This window comes from Saccostrea cucullata, unplaced genomic scaffold (assembly GCF_032062105.1).
Source record: "Saccostrea cucullata isolate Sc308-1 unplaced genomic scaffold, CSIRO_AGI_Scuc_v1 ctg4738, whole genome shotgun sequence".
In the NCBI taxonomy this organism is placed as follows: Eukaryota; Metazoa; Mollusca; class Bivalvia; order Ostreida; family Ostreidae; genus Saccostrea; species Saccostrea cuccullata.
The window spans coordinates 3,189-15,027 of NW_026930593.1; the positions used below are offsets into that span (position 1 = coordinate 3,189).

Below are 11,839 nucleotides of genomic sequence, written 5' to 3' on the forward strand. Positions count from 1 at the left end.
GTAGGTGGTAAATATATTGTATATAGCGAGGCGCTATAGATCAACAATGAGTATTTTGATGAAATAACGAATCCGTCTAATTATCAATAAGTGTTGATAGATTAGAGGATAAGAAAAGTATGTGGCTATAAGAAACCGATAGCCAGATTCCGGTGATTCGTTATGGTCACGTGCGAGGGGGTGGTGTTTGTTTGAGAGCTGGTCCACTGGGTGGCTAATGCACACCAATTTTTTAAAGTAATTAAATCCTGAAGATGCTAAGCCGTCTGATGTACATAGTGTCATAATATGAGGCTAAAATAAAGATCCGTCTTAGTATCATATGATGATAATAAGAAGATTAATATTCACATGACTGTCCAAATCCTGAATGAAGTCTTCCTGGTTTAAGTTGATCTGGTCCTTCAATATATCCTTGTATTCACAGTCTGATATTCTCGTGGGAGTTTTCTTGCTTGGTAAAACGTTGGGACAAAGTAATGGAATGAAGGGTATTATTGTATGAAAATTAGCAACATCAATCAACCAAACTTGTAAGAGATTTATTAGAGCAGATTAATATATGATTTAAGAATGCAAGTAGTTGTAGAGTGTTTCGGCTATTAAAAAGTCTCATCAGGGGCCACGGACATAAATCATGGTGTGACCGAATGAAAAGTCTTATTCCATAGAATAAACGCAGTTAGTTAATGTACACATGGGGATAACGAAGAACAGTATTCAAACTCAAAAGTCCATTAAACAATAGAAAATGGGAGCAGATGAAACTTGCGAACCTCCAAAACATCAGAGGTGGGAACGGGTAACATGGAGGAATTAGCATTTGAAAATAAGGATTGACTCTATACCAATTTTATCAGCGGACCTCCTTAACTGTAGATAACATATAATAAGCAAACCATAATTGAAAGAGTCGTTAACTGTTTTATCTGTTATACAGACTGTGGTATACCCCATGTAGAAGGAGCTGATATAAATAATACAGACAGATGGGACGGAATAGGGATCCTGAGAAGAATGTATATCAAATGCTACCAGGAGTTTTATCTGACTGGATCCAGGTTTCTGACATGTCAATCAACGGGAGCGTGGACGATGGGTCCAAGTTGTGGTAATATGGAATTCATTTTAAATGTTTATTGAAATTATAGTTTTAAGAAGCTGCATGCCTACATGTATATTAATGATCAATTAGTCCATATGTATGTGCAAAGTAAAATATCGTTCTGTGTTATATGCCGAATCTTCTGCCGTCCATGTTTTATAAATTGTCTACATGCTAATTTGTTCATGTGTATTTTAGATCATTATATTTTTTTTGTTATTTTCATGTTTTTTTTTAAAGGATGGGATATAAAATCTAAATTTGCATATACATGATGATGTATATTTGCTTAATGTTGTATAAATTTGAATTGCAATGTACATTTAAATCAAACTGTCAGTTTAACTGTCCATAGGTCTCTTATGTATTTAATTTATTTAAAAGAATTCCCTAATAAGTTGATGATAAATTTCAATTACCCTGAAATTAAGATTTGTTTCAACATCTCACAAATGCCGCTTACGTGGGTTATGTGTGTTTTCTGAAAAAGCTGCGACATTTATTCCAGTACTTACAATCAAAGAAGCATTTTATTATTTAATTTACCATTTTTTCGTTACACATCTCTGTAGAAATATTACACTTTGAAATTGTTAAATTATGAAAAAAAGCACAACTGGAACTTTTGGTATTTCGAGGCGCTGTACCTGTCATTCTATTGGTTAACTCTTTAATTGTGCCTTATTGTGGACTAATAGTAATAGGAGGTCTAAACGCTGTAAATTTAATTAGACTTTAAGATATTGATTAATACAATCTTGAACATTTGTTAAATTCGGTCAGACCACGCTTTTTTAATTTAAATTTTCATATCTAAAAAAAACCTTGTTGTACGGCTCAAACACAGATAATCTGTGTGGCAAACTAGTGTGTGACGAAATTGCAGTGTTATCAAGGAGGCATTTATTCAACTTGCAAATAGTGTCATTATGACAGGATAAGTTGCACCTCGGTTAATGTTCGTATTATCTATGACAAAAATGTCATTTGTATAACAAGAATATTTAGTATCCTGTCGTCGATATTTATTTGTGCAGCTCTAATGAGACGTCATAATCGTTTCCTCGAACTCGGCATTGGCTAATTCAAACTAATCTAGCTAGCGGTTTGTTACTTTTATTTGTACATGTGTATTGTTATTTTTGTAAATAAAAATAAGTTATGATCCTAAACAATGTCTTATACAGAATGGAAGATGTATGAAGACCACATCTACTTACTCCAAGCATCAAATCTTACTTGGCAGGAAGCCAAGGTATGTTTTAACAAAGTAGAAATTTTATGATCAATTTGAATCAGGTTGTTCATATTTGGATTGTTTCAATTTCATAACATGTCATTATCAGGAGAAATGTGAAGGATTCCAGGCGTATTTGACAGAAATAAACTCAGAAAATGAAAATATCTGGATAACAAACACTCTGATGAATCCCTTCTTTGGAAATACATGTAAGAATACAAGATTTTGTATTTGAATTTTGTTTTCTACTCTAACTTCGTTTATTCTTATGAATAGCATGATTTTTTTATTATTAACATTATGACTCAGATAAGGACTTATTAAACCGTTTGAGGTTGCATTTGAACTTTGAACAACTTCAGGGGGGGGGGGGGTCCTTCATCTAAAAATTTATAGTAAAGTACTTTTTTGCAATTTTTTGGTCAAATTCAAACCGGTACTAATATTCATTATAACTTCAAATGTATACAGATGCATAAACAACCTTTTTGAATCGTTTGTTTGATGCACAAATGGTATAAACTTTTATTTTTGAAATAATGAATTAGCATAAATCAAAAATAGATAGAGTATCTACAATGAATAATCATGTACAGTACATACACATACTATAACAAAACGGTGTGCAACCACACACCAAACACCCTCACACGCACATTCGGATTTGAAAAAAAAAAATGAAAACAACATAAGTACAAATATACAAAAATATTAATATACTTATTTGTATCAGTTTCCACATGTTAAACGTATAAGCCTGTTGACCATCGTCTTCCACCTTCCTCAAATAATTTATTTTCTCCATGAATGAGTCTACTCTGCTCTGTTTTTTGAAAATATCAAAACAAAATGTTTGATGTAAATGAGCATATATTGTAATGCCAAGCCTGTTAAGTCTATGCTCATGCATGACAGTTGATCAAATAAATGGTTCGTTTTTATGCCCCAATAATTGAAGATTCGAGAGTAGTTTTTGCCCTATCTATCCGTATTTATAGCTGTTTGTCTGTTAATCTGTTTGTCTGTTTGAACTCAAAAGCCTTTAATCGCGTCCATACCTTTTAAGGGGGTTCGGCTATGGTTTTTATATTTCACAGGTATACATATCATGTATTCCTTTCTTATTTAACCTCCTAACCCTGACATTAGAGTTTTACCCACTTTTACAAAAAAAATTTACCAGGCTGAAGCTAGCAGCCAATAACAGCAGCCACTAAGCCCGTAGAAGCTAGCAGCCAATAAGGAAATTCATCAAAGAACTGAGAGTACTCAGACGCAATGCTGGTTTTATACTTTATTTTAGATAATTTAGGGTTAATGATTGGATAATTAATGCGAAAATTAATTACATAATAAATTAAACACTCAGGGGCAGTAAGGCTCACCTGAAGAAAAATATTCTTTTTTGAAACTGAATAAAAGAAATAAATTGCACAATCATCTTAGTCTATTTGATCAAACAAGCACTGAGAAAAGGTTAACTACTTCAAGAAGAATATCTTTTCAACTCTTTCAGGGACCTCAAGAATATGACAGCGCAAATAAGCTAACCTGAAAATTGGTTACTCTATCGATTGTAAACTGAAATATTACACAAGTGTAAACTACGTTGAAGTATGTTTCGAACATTATTACCCGAGCAACTTTATGGGTCTATAAGACTAATAATAACCGTTATCAGTAATAAGTGGTGGTGGTGCCACCAAGTGGTTCCAAGAGCATTTTTAATATTACAGGCAGGTATTATACCAATAATTTATAAAGTGCCCACCATATCGTAACTAGGGCAAGGTAGAAGGGCCCCGGGACTTTTGTTTAGTGCTATCAGAACGGGACTGTATTGGTGCCACCAGGTGGTGCCAAGTGCGTAGAGCATAATTCAAGCAATTAATTGTCATCAATTATTGGCCACTTGAACAAACTAATCACTGGAGATGAATAAAGGGCCTTAGGAAGTATTCCTTATCAACCTTACAAAGGGTCCCAGGGACCGCAATGGGCTAGTAGGCTAACCTTGACGTTCGGTTTTACGTTATATCCAGAAAAAAATATTAGAGAACAGCTATTCCTTGAAGTGTTCAACAAATGATTACTGGGGCAAGGTAGAGAGGTCCTAGGGCTATCATTTCCCACCTTCAAATTAGGGCTGTAATGGCACCACCAAGTGGTGCCAAGTGCGTGGGACATATTTCAAGCATTCATTTGTCCTCCATTTCTGGGAACCTGAACCATCTTTCACTGGGGATGGGTTAAGGGTCTTAGGGGGTATCTCCTATCAAAGTTTCAAAGGGCCCCATGAACAGGGAAAGGCCGGTTAGCTAGCCTGAACTTTGATGTTTTTTCATCATTGTATATTGGGCAACGGGAAGAGGCCAGCTATTATACGCCTTATCTTTGAAGTGTTCATCAAATGATTACTGGGGCAAGGTAGTGGGGTCTAAGGGCTATTATTTCCCACCTTCAAATTGGGGCTGTAGTGGCACCACCAAGTGGTGCCAAGTGCGTGGGGCATATTTCAAGCATTCATTTGTCCTCCATTTCTGGGAACCTGAACCATCTTTCACTGGGGATGGGTTAAGAGTCTTAGGGGGTATCTCCTTTCAAAGTTTCAAAGGGCCTCAGGGACAAGGAAAGGCCGGTTAGCTAGGCTGAACTTTGATGCTTTTTCATCATTGTATATTGGGAAAGGGGAAAAGGCCAGCTATTATACGCTTTATCTTTGAAGTGTTCATCAAATGATTACTGGGGCAAGGTAGTGGGGTCTAAGGGCTATTATTTCCCACCTTCAAATTGGGGCTGTACTGGCTCCACCGAGTGGTGCCAAGTGCGTGGGGCATATTTCAAGCATTCATTTGTCCTCCATTTCTGGGAACCTTAACCATCTTTCACTGGGGATGGGTTAAGGGTCTTAGGGGGTATCTCCTATCAATGTTTCAAAGGGCACCAGGGGCCGGGAAAGGCCGGTTAGCTAGCCCGACCTTTGATGTTTTTTCATCATTGTATATTGGGAAACGGGAAAAGGCCAGCTATTATACGCTTTATCTTTGAAGTGTTCATCAAATGATTACTGGGGCAAGGTAGTGGGGGCTAAGGGCTATTATTTCCCAACTTGAAATTCGGGATATAGTGGCACCACGAAGTGGTGCCAAGTGCGTGGGGCATATTTCAAGCATTCATTTGTCCTCCATTTCTGGGAACCTGAACCATCTTTCACTGGGGATGTTTTAAGGGTCTTAGGGGGTATCTCCTTTCAAAAATTCAAAGGGCCCCAGGGCCCGGGAAAGGCCGGTTAGCTAGCCCGAACTTTGATGCTTTTTCATCATTGTATATTGGGAAACGGGAAAAGGCCAACTATTATACGCCATATCTTTGAAGTGTTCATCAAATGATTACTGGGGCAAGGTAGTGGGGTCCAAGGACTATTATTTCCCACCTTCAAATTGGGGCTGTAGTGGCACCACCAAGTGGTGCCAAGTGCGTGGGGCATATTTCAAGCATTCAATTGTCCTCCATTTCTGGGAACCTGAACCATCTTTTACTGGGGATGGGTTTAAGGGTCTTAGGAGGTATCTCCTATCAAAATTTCAAAGGGCCCCAGGGGCCGGGAAAGGCCGGTTAGCTAACCTGAACTTTGATATTTTTTCATCATTGTACATTGTGAAACGGGAAAAGGCCGGCTATTACACGCCTTATCCTTGAAGTTTTCATCGAATGATTATTGGGGCAAGGTAGAGGGGCCCTAGGGCTATTACTTCCCACTTTCAGAATGGGGCTGTAGTGGCATGACTTGGAGGTGCCAAGTGCGTGGGGCATATTTACATCATTCATATTTTATTCATTGCCGGCCTCCTGAACAAACTATCACCGGGGATGGGTAAAGGGCCTTAAAGGTACCCATTGACAGATTTCTGTAGGGTCCTAGGGGCTGGAAGGGTCCAGTTAGCTAACCTGAACTTTGATGTTTTTCATCATTGTGCATTGGGAAATGGGAAAAGGCCAGCTATTATACGCCTTATCCTTGAAGTGTTCATCGGATGATTATTGGGACAAGGTAGAGGGACCCTAAGGTTATCACTCCCCACTTTCAGAATTGGGCTGTAGTGGCACCACTTGGTGGTGCCAAGTGCGTGGGGAATATTTACAGCATTCATATTTTATCCATTGCCGGCCTCCTGTACAAACTTTCACTAGTGAGGGGTAAGGGGCCTTAGAAGGTATCCCTTGACAGATTTCTGCAGGGTCGTAGGGGCTGGAAAGGGCCAGTTATCTAACCTGAACTTTGTTGTTTTTCATCATTGTACATTGTGAAACGGGAAATGGGCAACTATTATACGCCTTATCCTTGAAGTGTTCATCGAATGATTGGGTTAAGGTAGAGGGGCCCTAAAGCTATCACTTTCCACTTTCAGAATGGGGCTGTAGTGGCACCACTTGGAGGTGCCAAGTGCGTGGGGTATATTATTTTACAGCATTCATTTGTCTTGCTTTATTGGGCACCTAAACCAACTAACACCGAGGATAGGTTAAGGGTCTTAGGGGGTGTCTCCTGTCAACGTTTCAAAATGACCCAGGGTCTGGGATGGACCGGTTAGCTAACCTGAACTTTGATGTTTTTCATCATTGTATATTGTTAATCGGGAAAAGGTCAGCTATTATAGGCTCATGCTTATATAATGTCACCTATAACTTGAACATAATCTGTCAAACTGAACGCGACATTTGTCGCAAATTTGTAAACAAAGTATAGACACGGCAGTTCTATTGTATCTTAGCCTTTCATTTATTAACTTGATCGTTCAAAGATTGAACAAATCGAAATAATTTGTTTTTACAGAAAATCTGCAATTTTATTATACAGCAATCGTGTTTCTTAAAACTATAAAGTACGGATTACTGTCTTGTTCAACCAGGAAGTTGGAACTCGTGACGTAGTGTCTAGAATGTATGCATATCAAGCAAAGAGTTGTGAGTTCGATACCTGTTGGTTGCATTTTAAATTTTTTTAATTATGCCCCCGGAAACAAAGTTTCGGGGGGTATATAGTTCTTGTCGTGTCCGTCTGTCTGTCTTTCTGTCTCTCTGTTTGTCCGCAAAAACTTTTATTCTTATTCATAACTTTTGATTTAGTAGAGCTAAGAAATTCATATTTCACATGTGTATTTTCTAGAGAGAAGACTTCTTTTGGGTACCACCAAATTTGACCTTTTGACCTTGATCTTGAGGTTTGACCCACTTTTACACACAAATTTTGAATATTTACTTTGGCCATTTCTTTTAAACAATATCTACCAGGACATTTATACTTAACGTATGTATATTTTGTGGCACGGCCTTTCATTGGATACCACAAACCTTGACTTCTTTGACCTTGACCTTGGAGATTTACGTACTTATGAAAAATCTGGAGTTCGACCTACTTTTTACAAACTTTAACCTTGGCCATAACTTTTAAACGGTAAGGACCAACGCATTTATACTTCCCAAATGTAATCTTTGAGACATGGCCTTGTGCGGAAACCAATAACTATGACCTTTTGACCTTGACCTCGGGGTTTGTCTTACCTTTAAAAACGTACCCTCCCGCTTTTAAGTGTGTGGGTTAGTGGGGTGGAGGTGGGGTATGATTAAGGCACGATATACCTTAGTATGACCCAAAGGAAAACACTAGCTCCAATTATAGGAACCTCTTTGTAGTGACATTATTAAAACAAAGCTATGCTTTTGATAACTAATTAACAAGAGGCTCTGTGAGCAATGAGTTCGTTAAATGATACCTCCGTATCCCATAAAAATATAGTGGAAAAGTCAATGCTTTGCTATGAGAAACCCAAAATATGTGTAGGATCACAAAATTAAACAAGATGTTTTTGTGAGTGCAAATTTAATATATTTGTACCAAAACAACGGTATTCTCGCTAAAAATACAATTGTGAAATATTAAAGTTAGGAATACTTCAAGGTCAAGGTCATTGATATCCAATGAAACGTCTTGCCACAAAAATACATATGTAAATTATGAAAGCCTTAGACCTTACCTTTTAGATGTTATGGCGGGGGTTAAAGATGTTAAAAAGTAGGTCAAACTCCAAAGTCAAAGGTCTTGCTTTCAAATGAAAGGTCCTATCACAAGGATTAAATATGTAAAGTATGAAAGCACTTGGCCTAACTCTTCAAAAGTGATGGTTAAGGTTTATCTTTTAAAAGTATGTCAAACTGCAAGGTCAAATGGTCAAAGTTCATAGTATCCAATGAAGGATTATATAAGTGAAGTATGATATCACTAGCCCCAAGTGTTCAAAACTCTTGTGACCTTGACTGTGACCTATATGCTAAGAATATTTTTTTCTGCAAACCTTTACATTCGCCATAAATTTTGAACCATAAAAGATAGAGACTTCATATTTAGTATGCATACACCACTGGTTAAGCTCTTTTAAATGCCACCATAGCCAATGACCTTGTGACCTTCACTGTGACCTACAGTGTATACGCTAAATACAGTTTTTTGTCTGCAATTTTAACCTTGGCCATAACTTTTGAACGAAGAAAGATAGAGACAATATTTGAATGAATACTTCACTAATGAAGCACATTCACATGCCACCAAGGCCAATGACCTTGTGACCTTGATTGTGTCCTATATGCTAAAAATACCTCGTTTGGAACCATGAGAGATATAAACTGCATATTTAGTATGCATGCTGCACTATTCAAGTTCTTTGTGACCTTGACTGTGACCTATATGTTATAAATTTTTTTTTTAACTTAACCACCGGGTGCATAGTGTATCAAAAAATGCATCTTGCTCATAAGTATAAAACTCTCCATGGTCAAAGTCCAAAGGTCAAGGTAACTAGTATCCAATGTAAGGTCTTGTCACATAGAATTCATACTGAGTATGTAAAGGATGGAAGTTTTGAACTTTACCGTTCAAATAGGATAAGGCTAAAAAATTTAAAAGTAGGTCAAACTCCAAGGTCAAGGTGAAAAAGGTCAAATTTGGTGGTTCAAAAAGGAAAAGTCTTGTTACACGGAGTACACACGTGAAATATGTAAGTCATAGCCTCATTAAACCAAAAGTTAAGGACAAGATTTAAGTTTTCACGGCCAAACAGACAGAGATGCAAACGGACGGACACGGCAAAAACTATATACCCCAAAAACTTAGTTTTCGGGGGCATAATGAGGTGCAAACTGGCAATATATAATAAAGATTTTATGATGGACTCATATTTTTAACATCGAAACTTTGCACATTTTAGAGGTAATAAGATTTTTCAAACGTGAAACTTATGATCTGAACTTGTAAATAATATTACCGGTATAAAAAATAAAATGTATGCATGTGCAAATTTTTTCCATTAAAATAAAAAAAAATCTTAAGCATAAATAAAAGAAAATACTAGTAATCATTATGTAAACTTGTTAATAATATTTAATATAATATTTATTCAAAAACAAATGTTTCCCAATGAAAAAAAACTCTTATGCATAAAATGCATAAAAGAAAAACAAAATACTGGTAATCTAATTGTTCCTGTGGCCTTTCCAACTCTAAAATGTCTTAGGGTTGAAGAAATAAGAAAAAAAAAACTTAAAAATTAAAATGCACCCAGCCGGTATCGAACTCACGACTCTTTGCTTGTAAGGGATACGTTCTAAACACTACGTCAAGAGTTCCAACTTCCTGGCTGAACAAGACAGTAATCCGTACTAAATAGTTTTGAGAAATACGATTGGTGTATAATAAAATTGCAGATTTTCTGTAAAAACAAATTATTTCAATTTGTTTAATCTTTGAACAAATCGAGCTAATAATTGAAAGCCTAGGATACAATAGAACTGCCATGTCTATACTTGTTTACATATTTGCGACAAATGTCGCGTTCAGTTTGACAGATTATGTTGAAGTTATAGGTGATATTAGATATGCATCAGCCTATAATAGCTGCCCTTTTCCCGTTTCCCAATCTACAATGATGAAAAACATCAAAGTTCAGGTAATATGTAGCTAACTGGACCCTTCCAGCCCCTAAGACCCTGCGGAAATCTGTCAAGGGGTACCCCCTAAGGCCCCCTACCCACCCCCAGTTTTAGTTTGTTAGTTTGTTCAGGAGGCCGACAATGAATAAAATATGAATGCTGGAAATATGCCTTACGCACTTGTCACCACTGGGTGGTGCCACTACAGCCCCATTCTGAAAGTGGCAAATGATAGCCCTAGGGCCCCTCTACCTTGCCCCAATAATTATTTGATGAACACTTCAAGGATAAGGCGTATAATAGCTGCCCTTTTCCCGTTTCCCAATCTACAATGATGAAAAACATCAAAGTTCAGGTTAGCTGACTGAACCCTTCCAGCCCCTACGAACCTGCGGAAATCTGTCAAGGGGTACCCCCTAAGGCCCCCTACCCACCCCCAGTGTTAGTTTGTTCAGGAGGCCGACAATGAATAAAATATGAATGCTGGAAATATGCCCCACGCACTTGGCACCACTGGGTGGTGCCACTACAGCCCCATTCTGAAAGTGGCAAATGATAGCCCTAGGGCCCCTCTACCTTGCCCCAATAATTATTTGATGAACACTTCAAGGATAAGGCGTATAATAGCTGCCCTTTTCCCGTTTCCCAATCTACAATGATGAAAAACATCAAAGTTCAGGTTAGCTGACTGGACCCTTCCAGCCCCTACGACCCTGTGGAAATCTGTCAAGGGGTACCCCCTAAGGCCCCCTACCCACCCCAGTGTTAGTTTGTTCAGGAGGCCGACAATGAATAAAATATGAATGCTGGAAATATGCCCCACGCACTTGGCACCACTGGGTGGTGCCACTACAGCCCCATTCTGAAAGTGGCAAATGATAGCCCTAGGGCCCCTCTACCTTGCCCCAATAATTATTTGATGAACACTTCAGAGATAAGGCGTATAATAGCTGCCCTTTTCCCGTTTCCCAATCTACAATGATGAAAAACATCAAAGTTCAGGTTAGCTGACTGGACCCTTCCAGCCCCTACGAACCTGCGGAAATCTGTCAAGGGGTACCCCCTAAGCCCCCCTACCCACCCCCAGTGTTAGTTTGTACAGGAGGCCGACAATGAATAAAATATGAATGCTGGAAATATGCCCCACGCACTTGGCACCACTGGGTGGTGCCACTACAGCCCCATTCTGAAAGTGGCAAATGATAGCCCTAGGGCCCCTCTACCTTGCCCCATTAATCATTTCGAGTACACTTTAAAGATTAGGCATGTAATAGCTGATCTTTAATGGCGTTTTTGGGATAAAATGCAAAACAGGCAAAGTTTATAGTTGATAACTGGCCCATTCCAGTCCCTTTTGAAACGTTGACAAGGGATTCCCTCTAATACCCTTAACTTAATGACCAATAATTGATGACGAATGATTGCTTGAAATATGACCCATGCACTTGGCACCACCTGGTGGTACCACTAAAGCCCCTTCTGATAGCAGGAAACAATAATCCTAGGGCCCT

At 38.2% G+C, this 11,839-nt stretch overlaps 1 protein-coding gene across 1 annotated transcript; it reads left to right on the forward strand.

Annotated features, from left to right (window-relative positions):
• Positions 1-940: 940 nt before the first annotated feature.
• On the forward strand, positions 941-2,554 carry LOC134229215 (C-type lectin domain family 4 member D-like; the record flags this gene model as incomplete). Its single annotated transcript, XM_062710923.1, has 3 exons — positions 941-1,111; positions 2,293-2,360; positions 2,452-2,554. Coding segments are annotated over 3 exons (342 nt in total), but the record flags the coding sequence as incomplete, so codon positions are not given.
• Between the last annotated feature and the right edge of the window lie 9,285 nt (positions 2,555-11,839).